Source organism: Nymphalis io, chromosome 12, assembly GCF_905147045.1.
Source record: "Nymphalis io chromosome 12, ilAglIoxx1.1, whole genome shotgun sequence".
NCBI lineage: Eukaryota > Metazoa > Arthropoda > Insecta > Lepidoptera > Nymphalidae > Nymphalis > Nymphalis io.
The window spans coordinates 2,525,562-2,545,547 of NC_065899.1; the positions used below are offsets into that span (position 1 = coordinate 2,525,562).

The window sequence follows — 19,986 nt, forward strand, 5'->3', positions numbered from 1 at the left end:
AAATAATAAAAAATCTATCAATACTTTTTTCTCTTTTATTTTGAAGTAGAAATTGAGCTACTTCTCGCGACTCCACAGTCACTGCCTACAGTTATTATTCCGTTTTTAAAAATATAGTAAAAAAATTCATGGACGATGCCAGAAAGTTACACATATGTCGTCTCACAATCACACACATAGTTTTTTTTATTGCTTTTCATTTATTTTCTTTAACTTTTGACCTGTTAATGTTATTTAATTTATATTTTTTTGATTTTGCTAATATTATATCTTTATTTTTTGAGTCAGTGATTTACTAAAAATGTATGTTTAGGTAGGTTTTAAAGCTGATCTGTCAGTTTGTAGTCATTCTGATGCACGCAAAATTACGCCCTAACAACACAGAACACTTGAAAAGCTCCTGGAAGAGCCTGTCAAGATCATGGCGTTGTCACAGTTTTACGTTACAGATACTTATTCTATGTAGTTCAGGCGTGTTTATATTGCAAAAATCTGCATAGCGAGGTTTCTACAGATTATTATAATTTATGAAAGTAGAGTTGTCAACTTGTCACAAGGACAATGATAGTGGTGACAGCTCAAAAGTCAAAAACTACATTCTATAATTTGTTTATCTGTTATTTTTCAAATTGACAAGACATTTATTAAATTTTGCTGCTGTGTACTTAGTATAGTATAACTTTTATTACCCAGATGTAAATTATCAGTGTTATACTATAGAGCTAGATGCAAACAAATTAAGACTGTCGACCTAGATAGTGTTTATTTACGGCTCTTGTTGCGGCTTGTTTTAGAATACGACTGCAATAAACTTGTAAAATTTGACAAAAAGCTTAAAGAAGTCGTCCTTAATATAATTGGAACATTTCTTTGATTAAATGATGTCGAACAGTGGTGACAGCGATTCATCTTGGATTTTCTATAAAGATAGGCCAGAATGGAGTGATGTGACTCCAATACCAGAGGACGATGGTCCAACACCTGTCGTTGTCATTGCACACTCTGAAAAATGTAAGTTTTGTTTATTCACAAACATATAAATGAATAATTTGAACTCTTAATTGATAGTCATAACTTGATAAATTGGAACCTTGAAATGGCATAGAAACAGTTTTATTAATTTTTTATTAAGGTATTCAACTAAATAGGTCAACTGATTGATATATTTTATTTATTCGCACTGCGAAACTGTGGAATGCTTAGCCTGAGTCCATATTTCCTAAAACGGGTTCCTTCTGGGTTCAGCTACATCCTAGACCGTGACTATGCTTAAGATCAGGCAAGTCAACGGTCAAGTGCTTGCCTATTATGTGTAAAAAAAAATATCACTTTCACTTAAAGACACTTAAGATTGTAAAAGTATAAACTTCTGCTTACAATCCATTCTGTCAATAAATCGCTAACATTGAAAGTGTAGGAGACAGACTTGCCTTGTGCCTACTATTACACTAGTACACTTCAAACTGGCACAGTTATATCAAACATTGGTGTATGCATATGTGTATATAATAGAATCCATCTGGATTCTATGCCCATCTGGGCAACAAGTTAGGTTTTTTGGTTAGTTTTGTTTGATATCTATTGGTCCTTTGATATCCATAATATAATAATATATAAAATAATATATAAAATAATATATAAAATAAATAATATTATATAAAATAATACTTTTTTGTTATCTATTTTATACATTTTATAAAAAGTAAAAGCCCTGACTCCTGAACTGGTGGTCAAAAAATAACAAAATAGCAAATACTCTTTGTGATTGATTATGCTTCTATGATATATAATTATAATATTAGTATAATAATGTTTCAATTTCAGTTGAAGATGTGTATAACTACTTCAGAGCTATATTAAAGACCAATGAAAAATCTGAAAGAGCTCTGCTACTCACTAAAGATGCTGTTGAATTTAATCCAGCCAATTATACTGTGTGGCAATATAGGTATGTTTATAAGTTAAAACTGTAAAATATATAAATAATACACACACACAAATACTGTCTTTAGATTTTAGTATATTTTGGTTATTAATGAGACAATTTATAAGCAAAAACATGTATGTGTTACGTAATGCAAAATAATTATATTAAAAAAAATAAAAAACATTTTTCAGGAGAGAGTTGCTTAAAGAATTAGGCACTGATTTGAAAACTGAATTGGAATATGTTGAGGCTGTTATCAAACAGTCACCAAAGAATTATCAGGTAAAGTTAAAAGTAAATTAACAGCATCTATATGTCCCTACCCAGGCCTTAGGTCTTCTCTCTCTTTTGAGAAGAAGGTTTGGAGGTTTCCTCATGATGGTTTCTTTCACTGCCAAGTATGGTGAATACAAATTAAGCACATGAAAATTCAGTGATGCTTGCCTGAGTTTGAACTCAACTAACCACTGAGCCATCATGACTTTTGGCCATCTCTTGCATGCTCTTTGAAAATATTGTTTTTTTAAGCTTACTTTATTTACACTCATTTAATTATTATTATTGTGATGGTCATCGATCATAACACGTAATTAAGAATCTTGGTCTTACTTAGTAATTAAGCAACATTTTTGCACCCTTAACCCATTAATTAATCTGTGAAGTATATAAAAAAATATGACCAACATGATGCCAGCCTTCTTCATAAAATTTTTCCTGGTAAATTATTTTCGTTTACAATAGTGATTGAGGCAGTTACATGCTTGACTGTTCGATACACTTAATTAAACTTGCCTTACCTAAATCAGGTTAAAGTGGGCTGGCTCTAATACCTCCAGAACCACAGTACTAGAAAAGGTCCTTGTAATTTATACAGAACAGTTCTTTTTTTAGGTATGGCATCATAGAAGGGTCCTTATTGAGTGGCTTCAAGACCCTTCTCTAGAGTTATCAGTTACTCGTGATGCTCTTCAACAAGAGCCTAAAAACTACCATGCCTGGCAACACAGGCAATGGGCTATAAAGACATTTGGGTAAGTTTTTAGTATATATAAATATTTACTCTAAGAAGAAGTGGTGACTTTACCTAATAGAACATTTATGGCTTTTAAATTAATTAATATTGTAATTGGATTAGTGGCTAGCTTATAAGGCTAAAACGATCATGAGTTCTAGATTCCCAAGTCAGATAGCCGAGTCAGTAAAGTTATTTAGTTTTTACATCAAAGAATCCTCTATAAGAGCCTGGAGTTAAAAAATAGAAAAGTACTTACACTCCATTGCCTTAAAAATTATGTAAAATCTTTGGATCTGTACCTGACCCTTGTCTCCTATCCAGATGCCTTGGATTGCTGTCCATTTTGCACCCAATTTTGTACTGTAATAACTCCTGTGCAGTTGGTTAGTCTTAGTTGCGAATGGCCATTGATTGAAATCAGTCAAGGGACATTAGATTTACTTTACAAATTAGTTTACTTACATAAACAAAATAAATAAATAACAGTATAATATATCTTAAATATCCTCAACATGCAATAACAACCAATGCCACCGAAAAATATTTATTCTTTCGCCATTATTTATTTTTTTATACATATAACAGGTTCAATTTAATGAATATTTATATGTAATATTATTACACAATGTGTTACTACTTACCAATAAAACCACGATTACTGCTTTATTATAATTAATAGTAATAAATTAATTTATGAAGTCAAATACACATTTTCTTAAAAGTAATTATATTTAATTTAATAAAAAAAGAAAAAAAAAATTAGAAACTTTATTGCATTTCTATATTATAATAATTTATCTTTCTATTTTACCTTTTAAATAAATATTTTTACATTTCAGACTTTATGACAAGGAGATGGACTTTGTGGACACTTTAATTAATGAAGATGTCAGAAACAACTCCGCATGGAATCAGCGTTACTTCATAATGAACAACCACCTGGGCTGGTCCGATTATAATGTTCAGAAGGAAATATGCTACACCTTAGAAAAAATAAGGTTTGTTAAAAATAATGAGAGTGCATGGAATTATTTACGAGGAATATTGTTACATGATAAGCGAGGAATAAGTGGTAACGCAGTTGTAACATCATTTTGTGATGAGCTCTATAAAAATAAATGTCGGTCGCCATATTTACTTGCATTCATCATTGATATCTGTGAAGAAAACCTGAAGAAAGGCGAGTCAAGCTGCGTGTATAATGCCGAAAGAGCAATAGACTTATGTCAAGCCCTGGCCACTAAGTATGATAAAATAAGATCAAAATATTGGAATTATTTTAGTGAAAAAATTAAGGCAATACCAAATATCAAACCCGTAGAACAAAATAATATGGAGGAGTAAAATTTGTTTTTGAAAGGAGCAATAAATCTAAATAAATATTAATAAATGCAAAACTTTTTTACCATACCATTTTTATTTTACCTTTTTTTACCCATAGTATATCGGAACTTGTAAAATTAAATATATATGTACATTTAATTCAGTGTTCGATAAATAAAGCCATAATCCTATAAAACCAATGTTTATTATTTTTCAATCTTTAGTTTTGGAATGTTTCGCTCTTTGTTCTGATAAATCAAGGTTCAAATGTACATTAGAACGAAGTGCACGTGCTACCACTTCGCAATTGCAATCATCTTTATTCTTCAGAAAAGTTATTAAACTTTGATCTTCAACTTTTTCACTAGAATATTGAGTAGCTAGTTTATCTTTTGGACATATTTCTTTCGATTTTATTTGACTAATTTTTGATTTTCCTTGAAACAACGGCACTAATTTATCTTTTATATCTGGACAATTCTTGCTCATACATTGTCTACAGTCGCAAAATGGCTACAAATAAATACAGAATTATTGTAATAAAATTATATACTAAAACCTTGACGGAGAAATTATGTAAACAATGGTTAAAATCAAAATCCAGCGTATTGTAAAAGTTAATAGACGTAAAGTTATACGTTATAAGTCAGATTATTAGATTCTTAATATTATATTTAGTTTTATTTAAGCAACGAAATTCAATGCCTTGGAAGCTAGGTGTACTGAAGTTCCTTTTTTATTTGCTTTAGTTTTTTTCATGCTATATTTATTTTTAAGGTAAATATTTTTCCGGCAACTCGAAATTTTGTAGATGTTATTTTTTTTAATGAAAAATGTAGTCGAAGTCAATTACATGACAGTTAATTGTTTCAAAAAATTGACGCGGTTATTCTATTATCTTTGGTATTTAGTGCAAACTTTGCATTGTCCATTTAAAATAATTTGGTAATAGGTTGATATTTGTGATACGAATTTTGTAATACGAAACGAAAGTAAAGAAAGTATAGTATATTTTATAAATATAATTAATTAGGTTAAAGAATAGATGAGATTACTGCTGCAGTCCTTTTTATACCAAGAACTTTGGGTAAGTTACCAAATCACCACGCGACAACCACCACACCACAAAAAGGCAATTAAGCCTTTTTATAGCATCCTTTTGCAACTGTGAGTTGATATATATATTTTGCTGAATTATGCACAATACCTATGTACAATTCAGTAAATTAATGACTAATTCTCTTAATGAATACTTAGACCTAACCGATTAGGTTAGGTCTTGTTGTACCGTACCGTATCAGCCTGTGAATGTCCCACAGCTGGGCTAAAGGCCTCCTCTCCTCTTTTCAAGGTCTTGTTGTAATCGGTTCTAAAAACTTACTGTGAAATTATTACACGGATGATTGTAATGTTTTTTTTAATTGTTTGTATTTGAACCTACCTTGTAATATGTATTTGTACTCTGTATCCAAACGTCAGTTTAATAGTATTCGGTTACATCAAACAATACAAACCGGTAAAGGAAATCAGAATGCAATAACAATAATTATAAAACTGGATCATTTTTAAATTTAATTTTGGGAGCGATGTGGCTACCATAATGTGGAAAATAATACCAAATTCCAGCTACATACTCGAACCAGAAGAGCTACGCTACTTAAAACAATTATTAGCAAAAAATGTATGTAATTGTAAAACTTGTGGCGATTACGAAAAGTCTTTAGAAAAAGTTATAGATTACCACGACAAGCAAATTCAAGTATCAGATCAATGTTTTATCACAGAAATATCTAAAACTGTATCAGCTAAAAATCTTCACCAAACCCAATCTTTACCGCAATCCGCAATGTGTCCAGGATGCTATATGGCCATAAATTTATGCCGTCAAAAAGATTTTAAAATTTTGAAAGATGAGGAATCTGAAACTAAGACAGAAATGTTTTTTTCTGACAAATCCACTGAGAAAGCGTTTAAGGTTGCAGAGAAATCTACTTCAGACACAAATAAATGTGAACTTAGTAACGCTTTCGTTTCACTAAGTAAAGTTGTTTCTGAAGTATCAAATGTTAATGAATCTCGTGATATCAGAAAAGAGCCGCCACCTTATTTAGGGTATACAGACAAAACTCCGGAAACGGTGCCTATTTATAGTAACTGTCATTGTATGTCGAATTTTATCAATTCTATTAGACCACCTTTAACAAATTTTGATATTTACAATCAGTAAACGATTCTAATGTTTTTTTTTACTCTGTTGCACAATTAATTCCTTCTACTTTGTAGTTTTATATAGAGATGTACCAACTATGCTTAATAAAATAATTAAAACAGGATAAATTATATATTTGAAAATTAATTAAATTTCACACTCAAATAAATGTTATACCTACATTTAGATATAATTATATATTAGTACAGCAACTATATTAAGCTGAAATATTTATATAATATTGTTACGAAGCTGCATAATGCTTGATAAATCTTGCTGATGGATCCGACACTTGCACCCATTTGGGCATCCAGTAATATGGTGTAAAGTTATGTTGGTCCGTAAAAGACTTTTCAAATATGTATCGGTAATATTTTGATTCAGAAGTATTGGGTTGCACTCCGGGATAGCAAGGAATTTCTTTTGGTAATCTTTCTTTAATAATTTCATCAATCGTTGTGAATAAGGACTTTTTCACAGAAGCGACGCCGTCACTAAATGCCTCTTTGTGCCTAAATAAAATTGAGTCAGGTAACAGGCCGCTGTTGGCAAAACTGTTACGCAGTAAATGCTTTTCAACACCGTTTTGTGGTTGGCGTAACGAAGGTTCGATATTAAGATAATGGTTAGTAAATTGAATATCTAAGAATGGTACTCGGAGTTCCAAACTAAATGCACTTGTTGTTCTATCTGCTCTTAATCCGTCGTATAAATATATATCTGAAAGTAGACGTATACTTTCATCATGAGCAGCTTTAGCATCTGGAGCGTCTCTAAAGTAAATATAACCTTGAGCGACTTCATCTGCACCTTCACCACTAAATACGACAGTCGTATCAGTGTTTTCTTTAATATACTTTGCGAGAAGATACATCGGTAAGCTAGCTCGTATTGTTGTTATGTCATAAGATTCTAAATGATATATAACATTATCTAATTCGTGTTTTACATTATTTTCATCAAATTTGACTTCATGGTGTTCAGTTCCAAGGTGTTCTGCAACTGTGCGTGCAGCAATAAGATCAGGAGAATCTCCCATGCCTATCGCAAATGTTTGTATTTTATATGGCAGCTTGTGTATTTTGGCTAACTTTACTACTAAAGCAGTAATAAGTGAAGAATCTAAACCTCCACTAAGAAGACATCCTATACGTCTATCAGACATTAATCTTTTCTTACAAGCTGCTTCTAATAAATAAGCAGTTTTTTCATAAATACTTAACTCTGAGATTTCTTTTTCAGATACGAATGGTACAAAGCGAGGAGGAGTACCAGGCGTAAAATACTGTTCCGTTTTGTTAAGTTTCACTTTACCTCCCTCCAATATATCCCATTCTTCTAAATGTCCTGGACGAAATTGCCCTAAACTGAAAGTTTCGCTTGCCTTTTGTTTTAATCCAATCAAACCTTTGGCTTCCGAACAAATAGCCATAAAACCGTTTTCATTGTCTTGTAACTTAAATAGTGGTCTGACGCCGTATGGATCCCTAGCAATGAAAATTTTTCTTTTTTCTCCATCGACTAAGCAAAAAGCGAACACACCGTCCAGTTTTTTAACGGCATCGGTAATGCCAAAGTTCTCGTAACAGTGAATAATTGCCTCGACGTCGCAGTTTGTTTCATATGGGAAATTGTATTGATCTTGAAGTCGTTTACAGTTGTATATTTCGCCGTTACAGATGAGGGTTAATCGAGGGTAGCGATGTAATCGCATAGGCTGCATACCATGTAGACCATCAACAATAGCGAGCCTTTGGAATCCAAGTGTAATGAGTGATTCTCTTGCATCTTGTTCTATTCGCCATGCGTCTGGTCCGCGGTGTACTATTGCAGAAAAACATTTCAGGCAAGTAGCACTCAGGCCACCGTCAGTTCCAAATGTTGCCCAAATTCCACACATTATCTGAAAAGTTAAGTGATTATTAAATATTTAAACATAATTAAATTTTTAAAATGTGATGAATATAGCATTTAAAACTACAAATACTTTTAAACGATTTGCATAGTCTTTCTTTGTATTTAATCACCTACATGAAACAGTTTTGTCAATGCAATTAAAACAGATTAAAAACCATGTAATCTGTTATTTATGTGAAACTATAAATATTTAATAATATGATTTACGATAAGAGACATGCGATTGTATATTGATATAAAAATTATAGTATTATTTTGTTCAATTAGGATTCGGCGAAATACATCCTTTGCTGTTATTGAAATACAGATTACAAAATACATTTTCGCAAGTAAGTACCACTAAAAAAGACTATTTTACACGCTTGAAGTATCATATTGCTTATTTATATTTGAAATACGGTACAAATACTAGTTACAAGAGCTTAAATTATATTACTATGGAAACGATAGTCCCTAACACGGACTCGTTAACATTTTTTTTTTAATAATATCCTGGAACATATTTCACACACGGCCATCTGATCCCAAATTAAGCTTGTACAAAGCTATACTATATATAATTACACCCAGACTCAGGACAAACAGACATGTTCATGTACACAAATGTCTGTCCTTGGTGGGAATCGAACCCACAACCTTGGGCGTGAAAGGCAAGTATCTACCAACCACACCTACCGGCTCGTCAAAATTGCACATATATTGTTTTATTATACACATTGCATTATATATTGATTTATTATAATTATACATGTATGTCTAGTAGTTGATTCGTGCTGCCTTCAATCAGTTCGAATCCCAGCTCAGGTTGACTTAAAGTTGATAGATTTCTTCGTCAAGAAACTCTCAGTAGCAGCCCTGAGTTTGTAAATTGGTAATGTATATTATAGACATATCGTGCCTCGAAAATAAGGTAAAGCTGTTGAACTTCATGTGGTTTCGTCGGATTGCCTTCCATAGATTATGAGTGAATAGGAATATAATGCAAATTCAGTTTCCATCAGGAACTCTGTGGTCGCAATCGATCAGATTTCAGGAGGCCATCACAAGATGAATATAGTGACATCGGCGCGATATCACATAGACAATAATCGAGAGAAATTAATCGTACAGGTTATAAATATGTAAAAAAGATACCTTTATATTAAAACAAAGCGAAATCCATTTAAAATTGACACTAAGAATATATAGGTCATTTTTTATTATATTACTACATATTAAAAACAAAGTCCCTCGCCGCGTCTGTCTGTCTGGCTGAACGTGATAAATTTAAAAACTACTGAACAAATTCATACGGTTTTTACCAATGGACGGGTGATTCATGAGCAAGATTTTGTACCTCTAATTAAATAAAGTTGTGTGTAAATTGGCTTAGATATGACGCTGATTGTTAAAGATGTTAACTGGGGACTACGTACTAGGGACTACTACGGGGACGCGTAGTTAGTTTAAAACAGTTATGAATATATTTTAGACGATATTTTTATAAAGTTTTTTTTTTTTAATTTATAAGCCTTAAATTACGATTATGTAATTATTTTTAAATAAAAATGTTAAGTAATTGTAAATTAATTGGTTTACTTATATTTTATCTTGTTTGAATATATAAATATTTTTAAAACCGGTTTTTTTTGCACCATCTGGATGTAACAAAATGTCATGATATTTTCCTTCAACCAAAATAGTTCAATAAAATATTGTTAACAATATCAAGACTTACCAATACTTATTATTTTCCAAAACATTGAATTATTTATATTAAAAACCCAATTTAACATTTTGTTTATGTATAAATGTGAATGCTTAATTTTAATACACATTAACGCAAATCAATAAAATGATTGATTTAATAATACATATATATGTACCAGACATGTTTTTTTTATATTAGAGCTAGCATTTTTATTGTTGGCGGCTTAAGCTGATTAAATTTGAATTATAACCCATAATTATACTAATATTACCTTTGAGTATCCGGAAATTGATTTCGTTCAGATCGAAGTTAACGTTTTAATCTACAGCTGTTTAAAATTTTACGTAGCAGTTTAAAATATAATTTATTAAAAATATACTTATTTCAAAATCTTTTAGGTTACTTTAAATAAGTACCGATTAGTTACGAAACACTGTTTTCGTATTTAAAATGTACTACTACTAGTTGTTAAAGATACAGACACACGTGTAATGTACAAAAAATCGACATCGACACAAATATGTCATATTGGCATAATACAGGGTTGCCATGCTATGATGCTATTCACATGTGCTGGTAAATAAAAAATTGTGACACAAAATTGCTACCATTTTGTTTAAGTAATTTTGGATAAATCGTTATAATGAGTACCTGACAATAAATGCTTATAAGATCATTGCCATGAATGTTTAAGGAATAATCAATCAATTAAATAATCGTTAGGAATATGTAAAATCATTAAAAATACTAAATTGTCTATGGTTTCATTTTAATACCTTTAAATAGAGCCATTTTTGTTAGCCATGTTTAAACTACAGGTTTTAAGAGTCTCTTCTCTTAATCTTCAGAATGGTTCGTCCCAGTGACATAAGATTTCACCAGCACTTACTTTTTGCTTAATAAGTTTTATTATAAAACAAAATTTTTATAAACATTATATTAAATCAATTCTGATCATTTTCAATGTAAAATTTATTTAGACGAATAGTGGGAAAACGCTCATCTGGTAACATTCATCCTAGGAAATGAGTGAGATAGAACTATTTAAGTAATAATGAGAGTGAAAGTAGCATATGTATTAGAATAAAAAAAAAGAATGATGCAATATATGAGCTACACCTGTATTCGTATTGCATCATCTTTTTGTTATTTTAGAGAATATGACACCGTGATCAATAAAGAATCCAAAAACAGAAAACTTAACTTATAATTAATTGCCCAAAACATTTACAAATATTTAAATAAGTACTTATAAATGAAAAGGTACCGCATCGTAATTTATATTTGTCTAACGTTAAAAATTGCGACAATGCTTATTACAACTGAATTTCATTTATTAATGCGTTGTGCATAAGATACATAATAATTTACCTATACACTGCTAATGTGATTGCGTCATTATAATTATTGCAATAAAGGACACACCACGTTAATATAACTTTGTGACAAGTGCTAAACTTCTTAAATGTCGATGCAAAGAGAGGTGAACCTCGTGAACCTTTGGCTCGCCGAAAGTTATAAAATAACGTAAATGAAAATGTCTCTTTCTTTCTAATAGAACTATCAAATTCCTTAAAGGCTATAAATAATATTTAATTTTAATTATATATTCAATAATAAATCGACCAATGGGTTCGATAGAATTAAAAGGCTAGATTAGTGGGCAGGTGGATGGAAAGCATTGGTCCACCCTTTAATTTTTCAACTAGTAGTTCATTTATCCACTTGTTAACCATTCCATTCACACGATCTACTACAGAATATATTTTTATATACTATAAAATATATTTAAAAAAAATTAAGTCTATAGCCAGTTGTGTAGCTAGGTTCGCCACGGTAGCATGCGAAAGCGATCCCGTGGCGCTCCTCGTTAGGACGGAAAGGGTACCGCTGGTTTTTTAGTGGGTATTGCGATGTTCGGGGCGCACTCGCCTTGCCTTGGACACCGGCGAGCCCCACATACCCCCCCACAGTTCCCGTGGGGGAAACGCGTAATACGTTTTTCCAGCGTTAAAAAAAAGTGGTGTAGCTAGGTGGACAAGAGCTCCGGTGCATAAGGAAAGAATCGGGCCCTCATCCCATCTTTCCGCGTAGCTTGAACTTATATTGGCCTTCAAAATTATACATAGGAACAAGAATAGAGACAGTGAGCTTAACTTATACCTGGTATGCTAAATCCATACGTCGTCTCTATGAGGGGTAGAATCTATATGTGTTTAATAGAAGAAAATAAACAATAATAATATCCTGGGACATTATTCACACACGGCCATCTGATCCCAAACTAAACAGAGCTTGTGCTATGGATACCAGACAACTGATATACTACATATACTACTTTTATTTTGTAAATACATACTTATATACATAATTACACCCAGACTCAGGACAAACAGACATGTTCATGCACACAAATGTCTGTCCTGGGTGGGAAGCGAATCCACAACAAGGCGTGAAAGGCAAGTATCTACCAACCACGCCAACCGGCCCGTCAAATATGATATGGGAATAAATAAACAACGACGCACCTGACAATACAGAATATTTATTATACAGGTGAGATTAATAAAGGGAAAAAACGATTATGAACAGAGAAGTCCCTGTCCACACAAGATTTTTTTTTTATGCTCCTCTCTTTTCAAAGCTGAGGTTAGAGGACCCCCTGAGCTCCGGGGCCCTGGTGCACTGCACGACCTGGACCTACGATAGCTACGCCATTGTCTATAGCACAATCTTACGCCCAGGGAAATTAAGTTTGGCGTGTACGCAAGTAATTTGATCTCTTTGTAAAGTAATAGCGGCGGGAAATATGCTTATTCATAAACTCTATATGTATCTAGAGGGTTCCTTAAAGTAATCGTAAATTAATTATATTTTTATAGAACAATTAAAAACATACACGTATATTAAAAAATATAATTATTTTTCTATCTCGCCATCTATCCTTTAATGAGTGAAATAGTTTGCATTCTACTGTCAAATAATAAATGCTAAAACTACTTCTTGATATTCATAGATGGCGTTGTTAAAAATATAATTCATGTTAACTTTTGACCTTAAAATTGAAATGTAATAATTAAAAATATTTGCTATCAATATATATATATATATATATATATATATATATATATATATATATATATATATATATAAAAATATTTTATATGTATTAAATATAAAACTTTTAGTAATTGCAGTTATATTAGACATTCATTATCGTATTTTATTTCAGTGACTAAATGAAATTTGAAAAATTGTATTTACCTTTTTGTAATTAAATTAATCGGTCGCCTATTGTCTGAGTTTTTCTACTTTAGTGATTAACAATGAAAAGTTATATTACTACGCAAAAAGTTTAAAAGGTGACTTAACTGGTGGTAGAGCTTTGTGCAAGCTCGTCTGCGTAGGTACCACCCACTCATCAGATATTCTACCGCAAAACAGCAGTATTTGGTATTGTTATGTTCCGGTTTGAAGGGTGAGTGAGCCAGTGTAATTACAGGCACAAGGGACATAAAATCTTAGTTCCCAAGGTTGGTGGCACATTAGTGATGTAAGCGATGGTTAACATTTCTTACAATGCCAATGTTTATGGGCGTTGGTGACCACTTACCATCAGGTGGCCCATATGCTCGTCCGCCTTCTTATTCTATATATAAAAAAAAAAAATTAAACACATTGCTAATAATTAATTTGTTGATGTATATCAATATTATAAAATATGAATAGTTATCACTTCATATTATAAAATCAAAGTCTCTCCATATGTTTTTCCGTCAGAACGCGATAAACTCAAAAACTGCCGAACGGATTATCATAGTGTTTTCACCAATGGACGGAGTGACTTGTGAGGAAGGTAAGTCTATAATTCGTTGAGGTTTTGCGTAAATTGTTTAAAATATAATGATTGTTGGAAATGTAAAAAACATACAGACTAGAAGCTTGCGCCGCGTAAACCAATAGAATTTTATATATTACGGTATTACATATAGAGCTTTATTCTACCCGTGCAAAGCTGGCCCGGGTACAATGCAAACGTAAGTATATCATTATAAACGAAATGTTTTTAATCACTTCTAAAATTATCAACTTATGACTTTATTACGAGAACCACACGAAAATAATAAAACTGTTGTAAAACCTTTATTTTTGTGCACGAACTTACTTCTATGTATGCTGTATCAGCGCTCTTGCTCCGTACACAAATAATTTAAAACTCTGACATTCTTGTCGTAACATGCTAAGTTGCATGAACTGAATGTTTGCCTACCAACTTTCTTCCGACAAGTCTAAACTAAAACAAAGTAGGTACAGTTATACCTAATGTTAATTTAAAAAAAGCTTATTCAAGCGAAAACAAAATGATAATGAAGCTACCAAAATGGCTGATTAAAATATTTATTCAATAAATCTTTAAATTATTCATTTATATCACAACATTATATAAAACAAAATGTAATAAATTTCTTTGGATGCCCAATGTATTTAACATAGCAACCTAAGGCAAAAAATCTCTAAATAGAAATAAAGAATATATATTTTTTTAAATATTAAAATATACTTTCTTGCACAGTCAGCGGTTTTGAGGGAGTTGCAAGATCATTTAAAGCTTAAGCAAGATTTATTAATTAAAAGTTAAAGCCGCTGTATCTAAACGAGTTCATGAACTTTTAGAGTAGATGAAGGACAATTTTTTTTTAATTAATTTTTTTTATTTGTTTGGCTAGATTGACTGGCGACCACTACCATCACCTCACAGACATTCGCACTGTTTTTATATCATACCCTCCGAGGATTTAAAATAAAGTTTATCATAAAAGTTCCTTATATAATGTAGGTGAGCAATAAAAAAGAGTTTTTGGTAATACATCTGGCAACTGCGTGTCCACTGAACAATATCAACTTTATCGATGTTTATTATTTAAGAAATAATCTATTGTTATTCTAATGTGTTTTCTTTAAAGAAAGAGAAGTCTTAAAAATATCAAACATACGCAAATATTTAATTTCAGAGTTTTCATACAAACTTATTTGTTCTTTATGAAAAAGTTTTAACAAGCGTTCGCTGTAGAATGTGGCAAGGGCTTGTTTCGTTGACCTTTTATTGTTGCCCCTTGTTCTTCAAGAAGATTTGAAGAAATTTAATATTAAGTGTTGAGGAAAACTAAGTATTTGTAATGGAAAATTCAAAGATAATCGAATTTTTGATATGACCTGTTATGTTCCTATACAAAATGCTTGCGTAATAATTATGCATGTTTAATAATAGCGGGTAGAATACTACGTGAAGAGCCGCGATGGCTAAATGGTTAGAAGATGTGAGTCTTAATCGATAATTTCGAGTTCAAGTCTGGGCAAGCACTACTGAATTACCATGTGCTTAATTTGAGTTTATAATTCATCTAATGCTCTGTGGTGAAGGAAAACATCTTGACGAACATGTGGCGGCTGAAGATCTGCCATGTGTCATTAATTCCCATAAGAGAAGCGTGGTGGAGTAAGCTCTATCCCTGCTCCAATAAGAGAGGAGCCCTCAGCCTAGCAGTGGGATATTTACGAGCTCTTTACTTTTATTACATGAATACTCTTTGTTCTCGAAAATTATCTTGCGATTTATAATTTACAAAATTGCTTGTTTACTGTCATACATGAATTAGTTTTAAGTGGAAACTTGATTGGTGTGTGAACGAATTATTTGTTGTATAATGTATGTGGTGTGTACTGTATGTTTCCCAATTATAATAAAAATAAAAATAAAAAGTCTTAAAAGAGTATAACACAGTATTGTTAGCGGTGCATTTCGTGGGTAATGTAATGAAACTTGGTGAAAGGGCTTTGTGCAAGCCCGACTGTGTAGGTACTATCTGCTCAGGAGATATTCTTCCAACAAACAGAAAAACTTAGTATTGTTGTGTTTTGGTTTGAAGGGTGAGTGAGATATAAAAGCTTAATTTTTAATGCACCCGTCTTTAGCGCATTGGCGATGTAAGGAATAGGAATAGAACAATATTTCTTACAGCGCCAATGCTTATGGCCGGATAAGATCATATGGCTCATTTGTCCATCCCCCTATATATTTAAAAAAAAATAACAGAAAGCATTTGCCTTAAAGAACGTTTAACATTCGAGTTATTCATGAAGATGAGTTGTATTGGTCCAATTGATAGTATCATAAGGGACTAAAGATTCTCCCTTAAAAATAACAAAAATGAAATAATAGCCTACTTGAATGAAGTGTATGATTCAGTTCTTCGTGCTTCAAGTGAAATCGTCACGTCACTTGATCTTGCTCAAAAACAGCAAAAGAAAGTCTTGTAGACTTTTTACTGTTAAAAAAAAACCAGATATATAATTCATAATTCACTTTGAACTAAGAAGTTAAATGAAGACGATATAATTTTATTACTCTACGAAATTTCTAAGAACAAAAAGCTCATTGTTATGTAAGAGACTTGACAGGGAAGGTCACTGAATTTTTGATGTCGCATAATTAGGGTTAGACAAGAAAATGAATATTTATAATCATAATATATTACTAGTTTCTGCCCACGTGTGAGGGGGGGCATTGTTAGGTATCCCATGCCCTCTTCTGTACTCCTGACGTGTATAAAAAATGTCATAATAAATTGTTTGGCAGTTAAGACGTGAAAACGTAACAAACAAAAAACAAACAATCTCACATTCACATTTATATTATTAGTAAGGATTTATTAATAACAGACAGCATCCGTCCCCTTGTTCAACTCAATTTTAATAACAGTACAATTTAAGTTAATTATTATAAAAATGACTGTACACATGAAGACTGTACCCATATTAATATGAAACAATGTTAGAATTATGTTTTTATAAATATCATACAAAATAATAAATAAATATTTGTCAAAAAAAAAAAAACAATTTAAGCTAAAGTATTAACTATGCTATAGGAAATTATTGTATAAAAGATTAAATGTGTCGGAAGAAATCCTATCTTTGATTCATCTCGACTCTTACATATGGAGGCTATATTAAATATATATGTGTATTGCTATACATGTCTAAACTAAATTCTAAATATGTTTATGTCAGAAATATTGATTATTTAATATTAATCAATTATATAAATCTACGAATAAATTTCGAAGGTTTAACTTACAAACAAATAACAACACGTATCTAATTAGTTTAAGTGATTTCTGATCGCTTACTGGTGACATTTACCGATGACATTTATTTTTATTTAAAAGTTTGCAAATTGGTAAGTGGCTCACCTGATGGTAAGAGATAAGCATCTCTTACAGCATCAATGCGCCACCAGTACCTACCAATATGTCCCAGTCACTCAGCCTGCACACATTCCAAGTATCGGTGTTAGGCTGTAGAATACGAATGATATCTACCCAGACGGGCTTGCACAAAACCTTACATCCGTATAACAAATAACATATAAATAATCTAAGAGATCTCTGGTACTAAATACTTCTCAGACCGAAGACAATTATATTTCATATTATGAATACTTACGGAACCCTGCTAATATCTGCTTAACACGAACTTGGCCGCCTTTTTTATACGGCTGTTGCTCTAATAGCAATAATAATTATTGCCTCATTAGACTTTGTTTTTTACGTCGTCTTCTGGCATCTTGATAAACGTTCGTTGGACGGTCTATTAATGTGGCGGACGGTGGTTTAATGGTATGCGAGGTGTATTTGATTTTTTATTCTAATGTAAATAAAATAAAATCTCGCAAATTGTACTTTAATTATTGCATTTTATATTAATTGGCAATTATTATAGTAAATTATTTATAACGATAATTTACAAATTAGACGAATCTATATTATGTAGGTAAATAAATACTAGCATTTGAATTCGAAAGTAGCGAAAAGAAATAGTAATATAATTGAAAAATAACTTATAATTTATTTTAAGCTATGTACAGTCATTTAAAAACAAAATACGCATTACAAAATTTATAGAAAACAAACACGCCGTCTAAAAGATTGAATTAACCAAGTGAAAAATTAAAATTTTAAAATAAAAGTTAAAATTTTAAAATAAAAATTAAATTTTTTAATTGGTAAATTAAAGTGAAAATCCACGAAAATACAAAAAATTACAATAAAAAATATACTCATGATAGAACTTTATCCGGCACATTATGCACGAATCGTGACATATTTTCTTTCACCGCTGAACACAAAATCACAGCAATTATACGGAGTTTTATTCTTTGTGCTCTATTCTTATTTATAGTAAACATCCTCAAATTAATAGCTAAACTAAATAGTTCTACGTGACTCGCTACATGTTCTCTTTTACGTAACGTTATTTATATATATTTATGCTGAACTGAAATGGGGTTTTTAATCAACTTTGACAATGAATTGACGCAATACATTGGTCGAGATCTTGAATTATCTATGATATTCAGTATGTTTTCGCGAGCAAATGACGTTTTGAATTGCGTAAATATAAGTAGTTAAGTGTAATAGTATTATATTATAAATAAATATATATTAATCAAGAGCTTTTTGTAGTGCATAACGCAGCAAAGCTATTGGCAAATCGCATAGAATATATAAATATAAAGTTTGTTGTTCTTTAGGCCAGAGTGACTTATACAATTTTTAAGATAATCTGTTTATAAAAAAAGGTTAATAAACTTCACAAAACTATCCAAAAGATAAACAGAGAAACTTATACGTCAACCACTATGGCCAACTTTAGGCATAAGTTACCACAAAATAAACTTTATCTATGTAGTACTGTTAAATTAAATTAATATTTTACTAGATTAAACTAAATTTAAGTTACCAAAATGTAGATTCTACCGAGAAAGACCCGCAAGAAACTTGGTAGATACTCTAAACACTTTTCCGAGCATTAAGTTACGTTAGAAATTAAATACAATCGAATTATTATTTATCCTGCATGGAAATCGACGAATGCTATCTCCACACTTCCTTAGCCGCTTTAGATAGGTTCTGTATTTATGTTGTCATAGAAGGAGGCTAAGTTAATTTACGCCGATTTCTTGCGGAGTATTTACTTTGTGCAAGCCCGTTTAGGTAGGTAGGTACCACGACCACCCACTTATCACATATTCTGCTGCCAAGTGGTATTGTTTGGTATTGTTGTTCCTGTTCGAAGGGCGAGTGAGCCAGTTTAATTTCAGGCATAAGGGACATGAAATCTTATTTCTCAAGGTTGGTAACGCATTGGCGATTTTTAACGCGTGTGAAGCCGCGGCCAGAATTACTAATATAAAATGTAAATAAACGAACTGATTGTGATGCTTGGAAATAATAACAAGCAAGTTAAATGTGAGCGTCTTAAAAATAAATTAAAAAATAATAATAAAAAGATGCAACAACACGGAGAACTCGTCCGTGGAGGATTTTGGTATAAAAATTGAACTATAAAATGTAATACGTTAATTATGATCTTTTATAAGGGATGCGCTAAATGTCTTTGTCCTGCAGAAACTATAAACGTGGCCCTAAACGCTTTATTAAATAAACTTATTATACATATAAATTTAAAATATTAACCATGTAAATAAAACCATGTAAAAATCATGTAAATAAGAAGAAGTGATTTTGTATATTAATAAAACCGTAAGAATATTTTTAAAGGAAAGTAGCATTGATTATTTTAAGGAATTGCTATCGTAAGGATCGAACCTGCGATTACAATACTGGGTGACCCATATTGTGACGTCTGCTATATATTGATTGTCTGAAAATTTATTAAAAAAGTGGAAATTAAATTTAATTAACGCAGTGTTTACATTATTATTAGCAATTTATATTGTACTGTATTTAATTGTTATTTATTATAGACATAACCGCTAATAGTCATAATAACCAATTAACGCAAATTGACTCAAACCATATTTTTATCTTCATATTATGTAA

General features: G+C 31.3%; 3 protein-coding genes across 4 annotated transcripts; 2 read left to right on the plus strand and 1 right to left on the minus strand.

The window, feature by feature from the left end:
• Nucleotides 1–648: 648 nt before the first annotated feature.
• On the plus strand, nt 649–4,461 carry LOC126772227 (protein farnesyltransferase/geranylgeranyltransferase type-1 subunit alpha). The gene is made up of 5 exons (XM_050492498.1): nt 649–1,011; nt 1,825–1,948; nt 2,119–2,209; nt 2,819–2,958; nt 3,782–4,461. Exons 1-5 carry the CDS (start codon nt 879–881, stop codon nt 4,284–4,286), a joined length of 993 nt encoding a protein of 330 aa, XP_050348455.1. The 5' UTR covers nt 649–878; the 3' UTR covers nt 4,287–4,461.
• Nucleotides 4,462–5,772: 1,311 nt separating this feature from the next.
• On the plus strand, nt 5,773–6,592 carry LOC126772263 (uncharacterized). The gene has a single exon (XM_050492553.1). It carries the CDS (start codon nt 5,866–5,868, stop codon nt 6,490–6,492), a length of 627 nt encoding a protein of 208 aa, XP_050348510.1. The 5' UTR covers nt 5,773–5,865; the 3' UTR covers nt 6,493–6,592.
• Nucleotides 6,592–10,575, minus strand: LOC126772191 (asparagine synthetase [glutamine-hydrolyzing]). 2 transcript variants are annotated; one of them, XM_050492441.1, is made up of 2 exons: nt 10,353–10,575; nt 6,592–8,377 (listed from the first exon to the last, which is right to left on the minus strand). In XM_050492441.1, the coding sequence occupies exon 2, from the start codon at nt 8,372–8,374 to the stop codon at nt 6,719–6,721; it is 1,656 nt and encodes a 551-aa protein (XP_050348398.1). In that variant the 5' UTR covers nt 8,375–8,377; nt 10,353–10,575; the 3' UTR covers nt 6,592–6,718. The 2 variants fall into 2 exon arrangements, with proteins under 2 accessions (XP_050348398.1, XP_050348397.1); XM_050492440.1 differs by lacking the exon at nt 10,353–10,575 and adding an exon at nt 9,067–9,259.
• Between the last annotated feature and the right edge of the window lie 9,411 nt (nt 10,576–19,986).

Excerpts from the sequence above, each read along its gene's own strand:
- LOC126772191 (XM_050492440.1), bottom strand. The coding sequence starts at position 9,141 with ATGTATAATTATAATAAATCAATATATAATGCAATGTGTATAATAAAA. Across the intron at positions 8,378-9,066 it reads TGTGCAATTTTGACGAGCCG|ATAATGTGTGGAATTTGGGC; the intron begins GTAGGTGTGGTT and ends TTAACTTTTCAG.
- LOC126772263 (XM_050492553.1), top strand. The coding sequence starts at position 5,866 with ATGTGGAAAATAATACCAAATTCCAGCTACATACTCGAACCAGAAGAG.
- LOC126772227 (XM_050492498.1), top strand. The coding sequence starts at position 879 with ATGATGTCGAACAGTGGTGACAGCGATTCATCTTGGATTTTCTATAAA. Across the intron at positions 1,012-1,824 it reads CATTGCACACTCTGAAAAAT|TTGAAGATGTGTATAACTAC; the intron begins GTAAGTTTTGTT and ends TTTCAATTTCAG. Across the intron at positions 2,959-3,781 it reads TGGGCTATAAAGACATTTGG|ACTTTATGACAAGGAGATGG; the intron begins GTAAGTTTTTAG and ends TTTACATTTCAG.